Source organism: Podarcis cretensis (assembly GCF_951804945.1).
Source record: "Podarcis cretensis genome assembly, chromosome: 13".
NCBI classification, from domain to species: domain Eukaryota; kingdom Metazoa; phylum Chordata; class Lepidosauria; order Squamata; family Lacertidae; genus Podarcis; species Podarcis cretensis.
Window position 1 is genome coordinate 17,764,263 of NC_137182.1, and position 18,746 is coordinate 17,783,008.

The following is an 18,746-nucleotide window of genomic DNA, read 5'->3' on the forward strand; positions in this document are numbered from 1 at the left end:
TACACCACATTGGCTTAATGGAGAGGAGGAGCCATGGCCACGACCAGTCACATGGGTGTCATAATCTAGAGAGCCCAGCATTGTGATGTCAAAGAAATGGGTGAATGGCCAGTAGGAACCATTGGTCTACCTAGCTCAGGCCTGTCTACACAGAGTAGTAGTGGCTCTCCAGATTTCAGACAGGGGTCTGCCCCAGCCCAACCTGTATGGTAACCAGATGCTCTACCATTGAGTTTTATGGAATCTTCAAAGAAAAAGCACACAGAGCAATTGTCAAAACATTACAGGGAGCAGAAGGTTGCTTGGTACCAGGGGCAATAGCTTCATTGATGAATGGGAAACTGAGGTGGGGCTCCAGAAACCTGCAAAAGGGCAACAAACTACAAGGAGGTAGCAGCTGGAGGTAATGACTCCGAGTTTCAGTTGTCTCTTCACAAAGGCACAGGGTATGGGAAACAAGCAAGATGAATTGGAGCTTTTAATACAGGATGACAAATATGACCTAGAAAGCGAGTAGGCATTGCCTTGGAGTTCAAGATTTCTTTAACAGATTGGAGAACTGGGTTAACAAAATGAATTTCAATAGGGACAAATGTAAGGTTCTGCACTTAGGCAGGAAGTACAAACTTCACAAAAATAAGCTGAAGGACACCTGGCTTATTAGGATCTAGCCATCTTAGTGGAACTCTAGCTTCACTTGAGTGAACAGTATGATGCAGTTTTTGGTGTCTGTGTTTAAACCAAATTCTTTATTGGTTGAATTAAATCTGCCTGTAAGCTGCCTTGTTGCTCCCTAGCACTGAAAGGCAGGGAACATAAGTTTCCTTAAACAGATTGACAAAAAATGGTACACAGCAAAACACTTTGATGTCCAACTCTCATTGCAGTGTTGTACCAAAATACTATCAGCAAATTCTGGCCTTGGTGTTTGCAGTCAAGGAAATCAACAAGAATTCCAATATATTACCTAATGTCACATTAGGATTCCACATCTTTGATAGTTACTTCAGTGAAAGGATGACCTACTGGGCCACTTTGGAGCTACTCTCTACACACTATAGATTTGTACCCAACTACCAGTGTGACAAACAGAAAAACCTGAGGGCCGTCATTGGGGGACTTGACTTTGAGGTTTCCCTCCACATGGCAGCCATCTTAGGTGTCTACAAGATTCCCCAGGTAAGAGACAAACATGGTGACTTCCCCTCATTCTTCTTTCCTCTGTCCTGTTGAGAAAAGTTTTCCATTCCACAATAGCCCTCTTGACAATTTCAGATTGTATTAAATAAAAGCTTTCATCCACCTTCATCCATTTCCCAATGTGTGCATGTTCTTCAGAGGGTATGAATGGAACATTTTGCAGATACACTTGTACACACCTATCCTATGTATGCGAACAGCTTGGTCTGCTGACCTCAGGTAGACTCCAACCAGGATGAATTACGGAGGCTTCTCATCAGTCGCTTGCCCATTACCGTAATTAATTTGATCAGGATAATTTAGGGCTGTCAGTGGTGCCATCAACAGGTCACCGGCTATCTACCTAGTGAAATCAGGGGAGCAGAGAGAGCTTTTCAATGGTTTCATTTAAATCCACAGGAAGACACGAAAGTATGCTCTCACCCTTGAGCTAATGTTGCTCACAGTATCACTCCACCCCCCTGACAATTTCTACCTAGAAATCAGACGCCTCCTGCTGCCTATGGTGGCTGCTCAGGACAATTCTCTTTTGGGTTCTGCAGAGCATGTCTGATCCTTGTGGAAGGAGGGGGCTCTGACAAACTCTCTTGAGAGAGAATGTCACTTTGCTACTGTATTGTTTCTAATGCATCTGACTGCCACCTTCCTCCTGTTCTTCATCACCTATTATTTCCCAGTTCCCTTTTCCTTCTCGGGTGTGACCCGTCTCAAACCACCATACCATACTCTCCCCCCTTCCTTCTCCCTGGAATGTTATTGGGGTACCACTCCTTCTCATCTGCCCATTGCCTGACGGGCTTACTAAGACAGTGTGTCCAAAGCACAATTGTTTCATCATTGCTATCCACACATAATCAATGTTTCTACTGCATTAATGGGAATTAAGTATCTGTTTCCTTCCAGCTCACTTATGGCTCCTTTGTCCCAGAGGATGCTGGTCCAAGACAATCCACTCCCTTCTACCGGATGGTGCCCAATGAAGCCCATCAGTACACTGGGATTGTTGAGTTACTTCTGCACTTTGGATGGACGTGGGTTGGGTTGCTCGCTGCGGATAGTGAGAGTGGAGAGAAATTTATGGAAATCCTGCAAACTCTGCTTTTCCAGAGAGGTATTTGCTTGGCTTTTTCAGAGCGAACTCCAAAAGGCTCATATTTTGAAGCGTATTATGACAGGATCTCCCAGTGGCTCCAAGCCTATCACATTATTGCGGAAAGCAAAGCCAATGCTGTCATTGTCTATGGAGAAGCCAAGTCCATGTTTTCTTTGCAACTATTGCTAGCGGCAGGGGAAGCAGAAAATGTTACATGTATGGCCAAGGTATGGATTATGACTGCTCAACTGGATTTCTCAGCAGCGGCCTTTCAAATGAGCCAGAGTATGCAACCATTTCATGGCTCCATATGCTTCACAGTGCACTCAAAAGAGGTGCAAGGATTCAAGACGCTTCTTCACTCCCTCAATCCTTTCATGACAGGTGAAGATGGTTTTCTTCAGCAGTTCTGGCTGCAGACATTCTATTGTTTCTTTTCCAAATCCAGTACTGAGTTCAGTGAACCCTGCACTGGACTGGAGAAGCTGGACAGCCTCCCATCGTCTGGCTTTGAGATGAGCATGACTGGCCACAGCTACAGCATCTACAATGCCGTCTATGTTGTGGCACATGCTCTGCATGATGCCATGTACAGATCCAGGGCAAAAGACAGAGGAATTGTGAGAAGATGGAGACCGCAGCTTCAGAAATTGCAGCCTTGGCAGGTAATGGTTCTTTTGTTGTTGTTGTATATCTATAAATTATTATTTCATTTTATATTGTTGATAAAGCAAAGGCAACAATTTTAACAACAGACAAAAATTGAAAGATGAACAACCAAACTGTAAAATAGGCAGGTAGGATGTGTAGTTGCACGTGAGTTAAATAAAGACTTTAAAGTCCAAATTAAGTCCAATTGTATCAGATCACCAAGCATAGTTCCAGATTTGCCAGGTTTTGGGGGAGGGGGTTGTTTTGAAAACGTTGGTTCTGCTGTATATGCCAAATCATATGAAACGTGTCTAGTCCTTGTGAAAATCTCAAATTATTTGTGATTATCTTTGTTATAGCTGTATTCCAGAGTGAGTTGTACAAAGTGTCCAGCATAAGATTTTTGGGTTGTGTTCTATTGAGCTGCAATTACTATGAATGCTGCCACTTTAATCTTGCCAATTCTTTTGGCAACATATTTACAATGGTATCATCAGAAATACACAGTGACATTCATTTGGACAACAAACCATCTTTTTATAGTGATATTTATCATTTCTGAGAAAACCGGATACAACCCACTCACCTGAGCTTCAGCTCTTCAAAACAGCTATGTGTGATATTGTCAATGGCAATTTCTATCTCAAGTAGAGTCTTAACAGGAACACCTGTTTTGCCTGTTCCTCCCTCAGTCTATCCCTCCCCCTATTTTCCTGTTCTTTCATTTTTACACTCTTCATTGAACTTCATGGATGTTTGCATGATGATTTTGGAAGTCCCGTTTAAGCTTTGAAATACATATACAGTGTGGCTTAGTCCTATACGGAGGAATCTACAGAGGAAAGAGAGATAAACATTTACTGTTATTATTGCTATTTTTATTTTTTCGTGATTATATGAAATCTTGTCTACTGCATTAGAAGAGGCAATGACACTTTAAAAGGCGATGCTGAACATAAGATAAGTTTGAGTTTTAAACAATTGTCCTCCTCCTGCCATGTCAATGCAGCTCCACCCATTTCTTAGGAGTGTCTCATTTAACAACAGTGCGGGAGAAGAAGTGTCTTTTAGTGAGAAGAGGGAATTAGAAGCTGGTTTCGATATTACCAACTTGGTCACTTTCCCAAATAACTCCTTCATCAGAATGAAGGTTGGATGGATGAAATTGGATGCTCCCCCAGGAAAAGAGTTTTCCATCAATGAAGACAAAATGGTGTGGCACAGGAGTTTTCACCAGGTGGGGCATGATTTCAGCAAATTGCAACTCCAGTGTGTCCAAAATGTGATGCTTGCATCTTGGAAGCCTAGCGGAGACATGGATCCTGCATTTTTTCCCACTTGTTGTTTATGAAAACCTTTATGAATGTTGTAGGGCTCTGATGCCTTAAATCAGGCCAGGACATAGTTTATTATTATATGCTTGTTTGTTTATTGCATTTTTAGTCCACCTTTCCTCCAAGGAGCTCAAGGCTGTGTGCTTACTTCCTGTTTTATCCTAACAACAACCCTGTAAGGTAGTGTAGACTGAGAGAAGCAGTGACTGGCCCAAGGTCACCCAATGAGTTTCATTTGAACCCTGGTCTTCCACTTCCCTGTCTAGCACATTCTTTAAAGATTTCTAGGCCAGCAGAGTGTGACCTAAACCTAACCTCCAACCAAGTTCTTTGGGGAGAAAGAAAAGAGAGCTGGGCCTGGAGACAGACGAGGCAGACTTCTGCAGAGAATGCCTGGTTTGGAGGCTAGTAATTCTCAAGTTATAGTAGCAGAAGTCTGGCAGAGTCCAGCACTATCCTTGTTTTTGAGGCTGCTTAAGTTGTGGAATGTGCGTGGAGCTGTTGTCTAAACCACAGAGCCTAGGGCTAGCTCAGAAGTTTTGCAGTTCGAATCCCAGTGACAGGGTGAGCTCCCATTGTTTGGTCCCTGCTCTTACCAACCCCGCAGTTCAAAAGCATGCCAAAGTGCAAGTAGATAAATAGGTACCGCTCCAGTGGGAAAGTAAACAGCATTTCCATGCGCTGCTCTGGTTTGCCAGAAGCGGCTTAGTCATGCTGGCCACATGACCCAGAAGCTGTACGCCAGCTCCCTCGGCCAATAAAGCAAGATGAGCGCCGCTACCCCAGAGACATCCATGACTGGACCTAATGGTCAGGGGTCCCTTTACCTTAACTTGTGTTACAATTGTCTCTTGGCCCAGTGTATTTAGTCTGGGGTTCTCAGTCCCCAATATTTGTGGGTTTTTTCAGCTGGAAAAACTGAAGGAACCTGAAAGTGTATACAGTAGCTGCTTATTTAAATCACTTAGGATGTCAAAACATCCTTTCAACTCTACTTTAAAATCTTTTGAATTTTATAATAAATGTATTTTTCCAAGTGATAGTATTATTTGGAAATAATAGTATTATTTGTTCAGGTGGACTCCCTCCCTCCCTTTGATCTTTTTAAAAAACACACACATTGAAATAGCCATTACTTCATTTTCAGAGCCACGAAAACATATTCTGTATCATTAGATGCCATTAATGGCTGTTGACAGCTCATTGCTTTCAAAATTCTCTGAATATTCAGCAGGCCATTTCTCCCATCCACTTGATCCCTTGCAGCCCAGAAAATGGAGTTCAGGTTCTCCAAATGTCCATTGTTCCCCCTGTGCTAAACATTTCCTAATGGTTAATTAACATTCACAGGTGCCACCCCTCTCTCAATGCAACAAAAACTGCCCTTCTGGTACTAGGAGAAAAAAGAAGGAAGGGGAGAAGTTCTGCTGCTATGACTGTGCTTCGTGTTCAGAAGGCAAGATTTCATACCAGAAAGGTAGGAGACATTAGGTAGCTTTCAGATATGTGTCATATTAGATTTCCCGTGAAGGCTCTGTGGCAGTGTGAAAGGTGTCACAGTTGCTGCTATTGATGTAGTTCTGATTTCCATGGTGATTGAAGTTCACAGACTTGGAGCTCTTCATTGCAACCAGCTGACGGCCCAGCAACAAGGCCCAGCGTTTTCAAAGAGGTGCTTTGCAAGCCCGAATGATCAGATGATGGTTGGGGTTTACAAAGCACACTGTTACCTGCCCTACACCTAACATCAGAGATGACATCAGATACAGGGCCGGCAGGTGTAACTTGCTAAAATGGCCCCATGGGCCAGAGGTTTTCTATCACTGGATTAACTGGGTGGTGATGAAGATGAGTTGCGCTGGTGCACCTGCAGGGCACAGGCCTCCTGCTGTCTAGACCCACCCCCTTACCGTCCCGGTAAATGACTGTGAGATCATTGTCTGGGGGAGGGAGGTCCACAGCCCTTTCTCCCCATGCTATTCACTCCTGTGTCTGAAAAGGATTGTCTCTTGCACATCCAACTGGTAAGTCCCATACTGCCAGGAGGAAGCATACCTACTCTTAAGTTGCACCCTTGAAGTGAATCCTTTCTTCTTTTCAGACATGAATGACTGTGTCGGATGCTCAGAAGATCACTATCCAAACAGGAACCGAACACAATGCATTCCAAAGTCCATCAGCTTCTTGACTTTGGAAGAACCGCTTGGGATGAGCTTAGCTTTTGGCTCCGTATTCTGCTCTTTGCTCACCATATTGTCCCTCACCATCTTTCTGAAGCATCAGAACACACCGATTGTCAGGGCCAATAATCGGGACCTCACCTACGTTCTCTTCCTGTCTCTCCTTCTCTGTTTTCTCTGTCCCCTCATCTTCCTTAGCCGACCAGACAGAGTGACCTGCCTTATCCGACAAATGGCTTTTGGCCTTGTTTTCACAGTGACTGTTTCTTGTGTGTTGGCCAAAACCATTACCGTTGTTCTGGCATTCATGGCCACCAAACCAGGATCCAGAATGAGGAAATGGGTGGGGAAAAGACTGGCAATCGCCATTGTGTTGACTTGTACTATTATCCAAGCTGGTATTTGCACTGTGTGGCTGGGAACCTCTCCCCCATTCCCCCAGTTTGACAAGCACTCTGTGAGGGGAGAAATCATTCTGGAATGTAATGAAGGGTCAGCTGCCATGTTTTACTGTGTCTTGGGCTACATGGGCTTCCTGGCCATTGTCAGTTTTGTTGTAGCATTTTTAGCCAGGAAACTGCCTGCCAGCTTTAATGAGGCCAAATTCATCACCTTCAGCATGTTGTTATTTTGTAGTGTTTGGATCTCCTTTGTTCCGGTCTACCTGAGCTCCAAGGGAAAACACATGGTGGCTGTGGAGATCTTCTCCATCTTGGTCTCCAGTGCTGGTTTACTGGGTTCCATCTTTGCCCCCAAATGCTACATTATCATATTGAGGCCTGATCTGAATGACAAACAGCAGTTAATAAAGAAGAAATAGCAAAATATCCTGTTGTCACTCTTTTCTGTTACCCCAGAACATGGGTAATGAATTTGCTGCTGACTCCTTGATATAATTTCATTTCATTTGTTTATTTAACTTGCTATGTTCATAAAAAAAAAAATCAGATGGTTCTCCCTCACCCCCCCCCCCCGAGATGTGGTCCCCACCTTTGGGAGCCCAAGGGCACAATTGGAAAACTGAGGAACTCTTGTGGACACAAAAAGCCACCAATTTTACAGAGGAAAGTGTAGAGATGTCCAGAAACTCCACCTTCATCCTTTCTTGTAACTTGAAGCCATTGGTTTGGGTTCTACTCTCTGTAGCAGGAGAAAAGCTTGCTGCATCTTCCATCTGACAGCCCTTGAGATATTTGAAGATGAGTATCATATCTCCTCTCAGTCTCCTTTTTCCAGGCTAAACATACCCAGCTCCCTCAACCATTGCTCATAAGGCTTGGTTTCCCACCCATCATCTTCCTGGCTGCCCTCCTCTGCACATGTTCAGCACACATTTTACCAGCTTCCTCATGAAAATATCATGGGGGACTTTGAGAAAAGCCTGACTGAACTCAAAATAGACTATGACCACAGCATTCTCCTGATCCACCACATTTGTAATGCCATAAAAAAGAAAAGAAATGAGATTGGTCTGGTATGAGAAAAACAGGCCCAGGACAGAACCCTTTGGCATATCTGTGGCATCAGGAGATAATATCCCTATGCTATGAGGAGAAAATGAAAAGGAGGGAAATACCCCTCTTCCCAGAGAGAGTGACAGATGCCACATATACCTATTCTGAACTCAGAATTGTACATGCAGCTCTCTGCATGTATGAAGAAGTACTTGAAGAAGAGCCAGGACAGAAATTCCATGGGAAACACCCATGCCAGCCCTGTTCTGCTTTGCAGGTCCGATCCCACATCCCAGCCCCTCAAAGCAGCGTGGGGCTGGCAGGGCGTCAGGACGATGGGCATGTGCCCTTCCTGCTGCATCCTCCTCATGTCACCCGCCCAGCCTGTCACGGATGCTTTAGTTGTGATCCCTGCATTCCAGGGCGTGGAGCTTGATGACTTTTGGGGGCTCTTTTCAATTCTACAATTCTCTGTTTATTTAGGTGAATATATATAGGGGCCCTAAAAAGGCCTGCAGACAGGGCCCAATGGACCATATGTCCATCGTCACAGCCATGCCTTGAAGTCACTCAGAATCTGCTCACCATTGTTCCTTTCCAGTCTAATTCTACCAGCGGCTAGAATTCATCTTGGCCCCATGGGTTTACCAGCTCCATGCCTGGCCTCACATAACATCAGCTGATGGACATGTGAATGTGGTTTGGACCATGAGCCCAATGGAGAGGCTTGGTTGGCCTAAGTGCTGCAGGTCAGAGGTCCTTGTTGATTCCCAGCAAGGAGCTTTCTCTACCTGTGTATATTCTCTTGAGTGATTGACAACTTTTAGGGTTCTGGATTGTGTAAGAAAGTACAGTAAGTAGAGAAAGTAGAGAAAGCTGCAGATGCTCTCTTCTGAGAACCCAGTAGGTGACGAAACTGGCAGCAGGGATGCAATGGAGGGGAAGGGGCAACAGGCTTGTTCCTGCTCCCCCCTCATTACAATGCCTTGAAAACACTTGAAGGAGGCTGCTGAGGGATTATTCTGTGTGGATCATTGTTTCTGCTACTTCCAATGGAGCAGCTGAGGCAAAGGGATCATTATTCTCTCCCCTGTTATTATGAATTACATGGTAATAATCTGCTTCTGATTAGACCTCCCTAGACTTCCAGGAATCCAGTCTAAAAAGAATTAAAACCCTCTCTGCCATCCCCAGCAAATGCTAAGGTGCTGCTGACTCGTTTAGTGAGCTTTCCCCTGGAGTTGGATCCTAGGTCTTGGGAATTTAGCTGGTGCATTCGGAAAGTGCCATTTAAGGCAAGCTGCTGTACTGAGGCTGTTTCTAATGCCAATGCTGATTAGCTGTAAACAGGGAAATCTCTGTCTAGGAAATTGTATAGTTTATAGTATGGCAGTGTTGATGCTGTTAATCTTTTTGCTGCCTCAGATGGTGACTATGTCAAATGTCAATCGGAGCATCAGTCACCTCCATACCCCACACAAGTACTATCAGCCAGGTGACCTTATCATTGGTGCACTAACCTCTCACATCTTTTCCTCTGTTGACTATGAAACCTTCATACAATGGCCATCCATCCATCAGATTCTTAATCCATTGTAAGTATCGCAAATCTTCAGTTCCTATGTCATATTAATTCCTAAGGTACCATGTGGGCTCATAAATATATTCTATTTATTTTAGCTATGGGGATTTATTACTTATAGGGAGGGGTGCAAAATAACTCACACCCCTCAGAACATAGGATCAGTCTTAGACTTAACCCTCCCCACCACCTGAATTTTAACATCTAAAATGATCAAGACAGACAATAATTTTCTCATCAAGCGTGTAGGAATGAGGTTGATTGTCTAGGATCCAGCTTTCAATCAAAGAAAGAGCAGTCTTCCAGTGAGATATGACATTATGTTCTGGGTGGTGTGTTTTTCTCTCACCCCCAAGCTCCCCACACCCCATTTACCAGAGCAGTGCTTAATGGAGAGGAGGAGCCATGACCACAACCAGTCACATGAGTGTCATAATCTAGAGAACCCAGCATTCTGGGAAATGGGTGAATGGCCAGTAGCAACCATTGGTCTACCTAGTACATGCCTATCTTCACAGAGTAGTAGTGGCTCTCCAGGATTTCAGACAGGGGTCTGCCCCAGCCCAACTTGTATGCTAAGCAGATGCTCTACCATTGGGTTTTACAGAACCTTCAAAGAAAAAGTACACAGACTAATTGTCAAAACATTACAGGGAGCAGAGGGTTGCTTGGTACCGGGGGCAATAGCTCTTAACCACTACACCACACTGGCTTAATGGAGAGGAGGAGCCATGGCCACGACCAGTCACATGGGTGTCATAATCTAGAGAGCCCAGCATTCTGGGAAATGGGTGAATGGCCAGTAGCAACCATTGGTCTACCTAGTACATTCCTGTCTGCACAGAGTAGTAGCACAGAATCTTCAAGGAAAAAGTACACAGATTAATTGTCAAAACGTTACAGGCAACAGAAGGTTGCCTGGTATTGGGGGCAATAGCTTCATTGATGAATGGGAAACTGAGGTGGGGCTCCAGAAACCTGCAAAAAGGCAACAAACTACAAGAAGGAAGCAGCTGGAGGTAATGACTCCGAGTTTCAGTTGTCTCTTCACAAAGGCACAGGGTATGGGAAACAAGCAAGATGAATTGGAGCTTTTAATACAGGATGACAAATATGACCTAGAAAGCGAGTAGGCATTGCCTTGGAGTTCAAGATTTCTTTAACAGATTGGAGAATTGGGTTAACAAAATGAATTTCAATAGGGACTAATGTAAGCTTCTGCACTTAGGCAAGAAGTACAAACTTCACAAATATAAGCTGAAGGACACCTGGCTGTAACTCTAGCTTCACTTGAGTGAACAGTGTGATGCAGTTTTTGGTGTCTGTGTTTAAACCAAATTCTTTATTGGTTTAATAAAATCTGCCTCTAAGCTGCCTTGTTGCTCCCTAGCACAGAAAGGCAGGGAACCCAAGTTTCCTTAATCAGATTCACAAAAAATGGTACACAGCAAAACGCTTTCATGTCCAACTCTCATTGCAGTGTTGTACCAAAATACTATCAGCAAATTCTGGCCTTGGTGTTTGCAGTCAAGGAAATCAACAAGAATTCCAATATATTACCTAATGTCACATTAGGATTCCACATCTTTGATAGTTACTTCAGTGAAAGGATGACCTACTGGGCCACTTTGGAGCTACTCTCTACACACTATAGATTTGTACCCAACTACCAGTGTGACAAAGGGACGCAGGTGGTGCTGTGGGTTAAAGCCTCAGCGCCTAGGGCTTGCCGATCGAAAGGTCGGCGGTTCGAATCCCTGCGGCGGGGTGCGCTCCCGCTGCTTGGTCCCAGCACCTGCCAACCTAGCGGTTCGAAAGCACCTCCGGGTGCAAGTAGATAAATAGGGACCGCTTACCAGCGGGAAGGTAAACGGCGTTTCCGTGTGCGGCTCTGGCTCTGGCTCTGGCTCTGGCCAGAGCAGCGATGTCACGCTGGCCACGTGACCCGGAAGTGTCTCCGGACAGCACTGGCCCCTGGCCTCTTAAGTGAGATGGGCGCACAACCCCAGAGTCTGTCAAGTCTGGCCCGTACGGGCAGGGGTACCTTTACCTTTACCTTTACCTGTGTGACAAACAGAAAAACCTGAGGGCCGTCATTGGGGGACTTGACTTTGAGGTTTCCCTCCACATGGCAGCCATCTTAGGTGTCTACAAGATTCCCCAGGTAAGAGTCAAACATGGTGATTTCCCCTAATTCTTCTTTCCTCTGTTCTGTTGAGAAAAGTTTTCCATTCCATAATAGCCCTCTTGACAATTTCAAATTGTATTCCATAAAAGCTTTCATCCGCCTTCATCCATTTCCCAACGTGTGCATGTTCTTCAGAGGGTATGAATGGAGCAGTTGTACACACCTAGTCTATGTATGCGAACAGCTTGGTCTGCCGGCCTCAGGTAGACTCCAACCAGGATGAATTGCAGAGGCTGCTCATCAGTCGCTTGTACATTACCTTAATTAATTTGACGTGGACAGTTTAGGGCTGTCAGGGGTGCCGTCAACAGCTCAATGGTTATCTACCTAGTGAAATCAGAGACACAGAGAGAGCTTTTCAATGGATTCATTTTAATTCACAGGAAGACACGAAAGTATGCTCTCACCCTTGAGCTAATGTTGCTCAGAGTATCACTCCACCCCCCTGACAATTTCTACCTAGAAATCAGACGCCTCCTGCTGCCTATGGTGGCTGCTCAGGACAATTCTCTTTTGGGTTCTGCAGAGCATGTCTGATCCTTGTGGAAGGAGGGGGCTCTGACAAACTCTCTTGAGAGAGAATGTCACTTTGCTACTGTATTGTTTCTAATGCATCTGACTGCCACCTTCCTCCTGTTCTTCATCACCTATTATTTCCCAGTTCCCTTTTCCTTCTCGGGTGTGACCCGTCTCAAACCACCATACCATACTCTCCCCCCTTCCTTCTCCCTGGAATGTTATTGGGGTACCACTCCTTCTCATCTGCCCATTGCCTGACGGGCTTACTAAGACAGTGTGTCCAAAGCACAACTGTTTCATCATTGCTATCCACACATAATCAATGTTTCTACTGCATTAATGGGAATTAAGTATCCGTTTCCTTCCAGCTCACTTATGGCTCCTTTGTCCCAGAGGATGCTGGTCCAAGACAATCCACTCCCTTCTACCGGATGGTGCCCAATGAAGCCCATCAGTACACTGGGATTGTTGAGTTACTTCTGCACTTTGGATGGACGTGGGTTGGGTTGCTCGCTGCGGATAGTGAGAGTGGAGAGAAATTTATGGAAATCCTGCAAACTCTGCTTTTCCAGAGAGGTATTTGCTTGGCTTTTTCAGAGCGAACTCCAAAAGGCTCATATTTTGAAGCGTATTATGACAGGATCTCCCAGTGGCTCCAAGCCTATCACATTATTGCGGAAAGCAAAGCCAATGCTGTCATTGTCTATGGAGAAGCCAAGTCCATGTTTTCTTTGCAACTATTGCTAGCGGCAGGGGAAGCAGAAAATGTTACATGTATGGCCAAGGTATGGATTATGACTGCTCAACTGGATTTCTCAGCAGCGGCCTTTCAAAGGAGCCAGAGTATGCAACCATTTCATGGCTCCATATGCTTCACAGTGCACTCAAAGGAGGTTCAAGGATTCAAGACCCTTCTTCGCTCCCTCAATCCTTTCATGGCAGGTGAAGATGGTTTTCTTCAGCAGTTCTGGCTGCAGACATTCTATTGTTTCTTTTCCAAATCCAGTACTGAGTTCAGTGAACCCTGCACTGGACAATAGAAGCTGGACAGCCTCCCATCGTCTGGCTTTGAGATGAGCATGACTGGCCACAGCTACAGCATCTACAATGCTGTCTATGTTGTGGCACATGCTCGGCATGATGCCATGTACAGATCCAGGGCAAAAGACAGAGGAATTGTGAGAAGATGGAGACCGCAGCTTCAGAAATTGCAACCTTGGCAGGTAATGGTTCTTTTGTTGTTGTTGTATATCTATTAATTATTATTTCATTTTATATTGTTGATAAAGCAAAGGCAACTGTCAGGGGCTCAGGAGCAGAGGCACAGGGAAGAGAGGAGATGGAGAGTGAAGGGGAAGAATCCGAGGGGAGCGTAGGAGAAGAGGACAGTGGACCGAGGGATTCCATGAGCCTCTACAGCGAATCGGAAGATTCACAGAAGGGGGCGCCAGTGGCCAGGGGTAGGGGGTTCCCAAGGGGAACGCCCCAGGAGCAAGGGGGCAGCAGGGACTCCCAGAGCAGTAGTTGGAAATCAAGACCAGCTTCCCCACCAGAGCAGAGTGGGGGGGAAGAGTCCCAAGGATCGGGGCCAGTGCATTCCCCACCAGGGAGAGAAGATAAGGCAGGGCTGACCACACCTCCATCGGAGAGTCAGACAACGGAGGGGAGGTCAGATCCGGCCAGTATCCCGGAAGAGGGAAGCAGTGACAGAAGTAGTGTAACGGTCAGGAGGAAGGTCACTGGGTTGGCGCGAGAGGCAAGTTCAAATGTACAGGAGCGTGGGACAGCAGAGAATGAGGATTGGGAACTGGGTCCTAAAGCCTGCCGGAGGCAGGGGGAGGAGTTAAGCGACTCAGCGTCAGAAGAGTCCAGAAAGGGGGATGCCCCAGCGGGCAGGAGGACCCAGAGGAGGAGAAAGCAGCGGAAAAGGTGGAGCAAGGCTAGGATCTTAAACTGGTGTCAGAGGGGAGGAGATTCAGACGGGACTTCGCCGGTCTAGGGTTTAAGACGTAGAGCTGCGTGCTGCGGCTTTGAAATGGAAACTGAACCTCAATAAAGACTTTTATACATAACGACAGCCTCGCGTTGGTCCTCTGTGAGCTGGGACCTAGGGGCAGCTCTGACAGCAACAATTTTAACAACAGACAAAAATTGAAAGATGAATAACCAAACTGTAAAATAGGCATGTAGGATGTGTAGTTGCACGTGAGTTAAATAAAGACTTTAAAGTCCAAATTAAGTCCAATTGTATCAGATCACCAAGCATAGTTCCAGATTTGCCAGGTTTTGGGGGAGGGGGTTGTTTTGAAAACGTTGGTTCTGCTGTATATGCCAAATCATATGAAACGTGTCTAGTCCTTGTGAAAATCTCAAATTATTTGTGATTATCTTTGTTATAGCTGTATTCCAGAGTGAGTTGTACAAAGTGTCCAGCATAAGATTTTTGGGTTGTGTTCTATTGAGTTGCAATTATTATGAATGCTGCCACTTTAATCTTGCCAATTCTTTTGGCAACATATTTACAATGGTATCATCAGAAATACTCAGTGACATTCATTTGGACAACAAACCATCTTTTTATAGTAATATTTATCATTTCTGAGAAAACTGGATACAACCCACTCACCTGAGCTTCAGCTCTTCAAAACAGCTAGGTGTGATATTGTCAATGGCAATTTCTATCTCAAGTAGAGTCTTAACAGGAACACCTGTTTTGCCTGTTCCTTCCTCAGTCTATCCCTCCCCCTATTTTCCTGTTCTTTCATTTTTACACTCTTCATTGAACTTCGTGGATGTTTGCATGATGATTTTGGAAGTCCTGTTTAAGCTTTGAAATACATATACAGTGTGGCTTAGTCCTATACCGAGGAATCTACAGAGGAAAGAGAGATCAACATTTACTGTTATTATTGCTATTTTAATTATTTCGTGATTATATGAAATCTTGTCTACTGCCTTGGAAGACGCAATGACACTTTAAAAGGCGATGCTGAACATAAGATAAGTTTGAGTTTTAAACAATTGGCCTCTTCCTGCCATCTCGATGCAGCTCCACCCATTTCTTAGGAGTGTCTCATTTAACAACAGTGCGGGAGAAGAATTGTCTTTTAGTGAGAAGAGGGAATTAGAAGCTGGTTTCGATATTACCAACTTGGTCACTTTCCCAAATTACTCCTTCATCAGAATGAAGGTTGGATGGATGAAATTGGATGCTCCCCCAGGAAAAGAGTTTTCCATCAATGAAGACAAAATGGTGTGGCACAGGAGTTTTCACCAGGTGGGGCATGATGTCAGGAAATTGCAACTCCAGTGTGTCCTAAATGTGATGCTTGCATCTTGGAAGCCTAGTGGAGACATGGATCCCCTATTTTTTCTCACTTGTTGTTTATGAAAACCTCTATGAATGTTGTAGGGTTCTGATGCCTTAAAGCAGGCCAGGACATAGTTTATCATTATATGCTTGTTTGTTTATTGCATTTTTAGTCCACCTTTCCTCCAAGGAGCTCAAGGGCATGTGCTTACTTCCCATTGTATCCTAACAACAATCCTGTAAGGCAGTGTAGACTGGGAGAAGCAGTGACTGGCCCAAGGTCACCCAATGAGTTTCATTTGAACCCTGGTCTTCCACTTCCCTGTCTAGCACATTCTTTAAAGATTTCTAGGCCAGCAGAGTGTGACCTAAGCCTAACCTCCAACCAAGTTCTTTGGGGAGAAAGAAAAGGGAGCTGGGCCTGGAGACAGACGAGGCAGACTTCTGTAGAGAATGCCTGGTTTGGAGGCTAGTAATTCTCAAGATATAGTAGCAGAAGTCTGGCAGAGTCCAGCACTATCCTTGTTTTTGAGGCTCCTTAACGTGTCTTACAATTGTCTCTTGGCCCAGTGTATTTAGTCTGGGGTTCTCAGTCCCCAATATTTGTGCTTTTTCAGGTGGAAAAACAGAAGGAACCTGACAGTGTATATGGTAGCTGCTTATTTAATTCAGGATGTCAAACATCCTTCCAACTCTATTTTAAATCCTTTTGAGTTTTATAAGAAATTAATTTTCCAAATAATAATAATATTAGTCTTCAGGTAAACTCCCTCCCTCCCTCTCTCCTTTTGATTTATATTTTTTAAAAAACACATTGAAATGGCCATAACTTCATTTTCAGAGTCACAAAAACATCTTCTGTCTCATTCGATGCCAGCTCATTGCTTTCAAATTTCTCTTAATATTCAGCAGGCCATTTCTCCCATCCACTTGATCCCTTGCAGCCCAGAAGATGGAATTCAGGTTCTCCAAATGTCCATTATTTCCCCTATGCTAAACATTTCCTTATTGTTAATTAAAATTCACAGGTCTCACCCCTCTCTCAATGCAACAAAAATTGCCCTTCTGGTACTAGGAGAAAAAAGAAGGAAGGGGAGAAATCCTGCTGCTATGACTGTGCTCCGTGTTCAGAAGGCAAGATTTCATACCAGAAAGGTAGGCGACATTAGGTAGCTTTTGATATGTGTCATATTAGATTTCTTCTGAAGGATCTGTGGCAGTATGAATAGGGGTCACAGTTGCTGCTATTGATGTAGTTTTGATTTCCATAGAGATTGAAGTTCACAGACGTGGAGCTCTTCATTGCAACCAGGTGACGGCCCAGCAACAAGGCCCAGCATTTTGAAAGAGGTGCTTTGCAAGCCCGAATGATCAGATGATGGTTGGGGTTTACAAAGCACACTGTTACCTGCCCTACACCTAACATCAGAGATGACATCAGATACAGGGCCGGTAGGTGTTACTTGCTAAAATGGCTCCATGGGCCAGAGGTTTTATATCACTGGATTACCTGGGTGGTGATGGAGATGAGTTGCACCGGTGCACCTGCAGGGCACAGGCCTCCTGCTGTCCAGACCCACCACCTTACTGCCCGGCAAATGACTGTGAGATCATTGTCTGGGGCAGGGGGGTCCACAGCCCTTTCTCCCCATGCTACTTGCTCCTGTGTCTCAAAAATTGTCTCTTGCACATCCAACTGGTAAGTCCCATACTGCCAGGAGGATGCATACCTACTCTCAAGTTGCACCCTTAAAGGGAATCCTTTCTTCTTTTCAGACATGAATGACTGTGTCGGATGCTCAGAAGATCACTATCCAAACAGGAACCGAACACAATGCATTCCAAAGTCCATCAGCTTCTTGACTTTGGAAGAACCGCGTGGGATGAGCTTAGCTTTTGGCTCCGTATTCTGCACTTTGCTCACCATATTGTCCCTCGCCATCTTTCTGAAGCATCAGGACACACCGATTGTCAGGGCCAATAATCGGGACCTCACCTACGTTCTCCTCCTGTCTCTCCTTCTCTGTTTTCTCTGTCCCCTCTTCTTCCTCAGCCGACCAGAGTGACCTGCCTTGTCCGACAAATGGCTTTTGGTGTGGTTTTCACAGTGACTGTTTCTTGTGTGTTGGCCAAAACCATCACCGTTGTTCTGGCATTCATGGCCACCAAACCAGGATCCAGAATGAGGAAATGGGTGGGGAAAAGAGTGGCAAGTGCCATTGTGTTGACTTGTACTATTATCCAAGCTGGTATTTGCACTGTGTGGCTGGGAACCTCTCCCCCACTCCCTATTTTGACAAACACTCTGTGAGGGGAGAAATTATTCTGGAATGTAATGAAGGGTCAGCTGCCATGTTTTACTGTGTCTTGGGCTACATGGGCCTTCTGGCCATTGTCAGTTTTGTTGTAGCATTTTTAGCCAGGAAACTGCCTGACAGTTTTAATGAGGCCAAATTCATCACCTTCAGCATGTTGTTATTTTGTAGTGTTTTGATCTCCTTTGTTCCGGTTTACCTGAGCTCCAAGGGAAAACACATGGTGGCTGTGGAGATCTTCTCCATCTTGGTCTCCAGTGCTGGTTTACTGGGTTCCATCTTTTTCCCCAAATGTTACATTATCATATTGAGGCCTGATCTGAATGACAAACAGCAGTTAATAAAGAAGAAATAGCAAAGTACCCTGTTGTCACTCTTTTCTGTTACCCCAGAACATGGATAATGAATTTGCTGCTGACTCCTTGATATAATTTCATTTTATTGGTTTATTGAACTTGCTATGTGCATAAAAAAAATCAGATGGTTCTCCCCCACCCTGAGATGTGGTCCCCACCTTTGGGAGCCCAAGGGCACAATTGGAAAACTAAGGACCTCTTGTGGACACACACAAAAAACCCACAACAATTTCACAGAAGAAAGTGTGGAGATGCCCAGAAACTCCACCTCCATCCTTTCTTGTAACTTTAATCCATTCGTTGGGGTTCTACTCTTTGTAGCAGGAGAAAAGCTTGCTGCATCTTCCATCTGACTGCCCTTGAGATATTTGAAGATGACTTCCGGAGGCGGCGCGTCCGGCAATGGCTGCTCTCTCCTAACCGGGAAGAGGGAGCTCCGCAGGAACGGGTCGTCCGCTACGGCGCAGCGGAGACCCACATCGGAAAACCACAGGTAGCGTAAGCCTGTGGCCGTGGGACTCGGCGGGCACCAGGAGCGCCCCCCGAAACGCAGAAGGGACCCCG

At 45.1% G+C, this 18,746-nt stretch overlaps 1 protein-coding gene and 1 pseudogene across 2 annotated transcripts; both read left to right on the plus strand.

Annotated features, from left to right (window-relative positions):
• Positions 1-776: 776 nt before the first annotated feature.
• On the plus strand, positions 777-7,278 carry LOC307200691 (vomeronasal type-2 receptor 26-like; the record flags this gene model as incomplete). The annotated part of the gene is made up of 5 exons (XM_079949470.1): positions 777-1,179; positions 2,104-2,958; positions 3,954-4,181; positions 5,629-5,755; positions 6,380-7,278. The coding sequence occupies exons 1-5, from the start codon at positions 868-870 to the stop codon at positions 7,276-7,278; spliced, it is 2,421 nt and encodes an 806-aa protein (XP_079805596.1). The 5' UTR covers positions 777-867.
• A 3,676-nt stretch (positions 7,279-10,954) lies between these two features.
• On the plus strand, positions 10,955-18,185 carry LOC307200531 (vomeronasal type-2 receptor 26-like; annotated as a pseudogene). Its single transcript, XR_013843900.1, has 6 exons — positions 10,955-11,185; positions 11,572-11,658; positions 12,570-13,424; positions 15,251-15,478; positions 16,540-16,666; positions 17,288-18,185. The product of XR_013843900.1 is annotated as a vomeronasal type-2 receptor 26-like (transcript).
• The last annotated feature ends 561 nt before the right edge of the window (positions 18,186-18,746 follow it).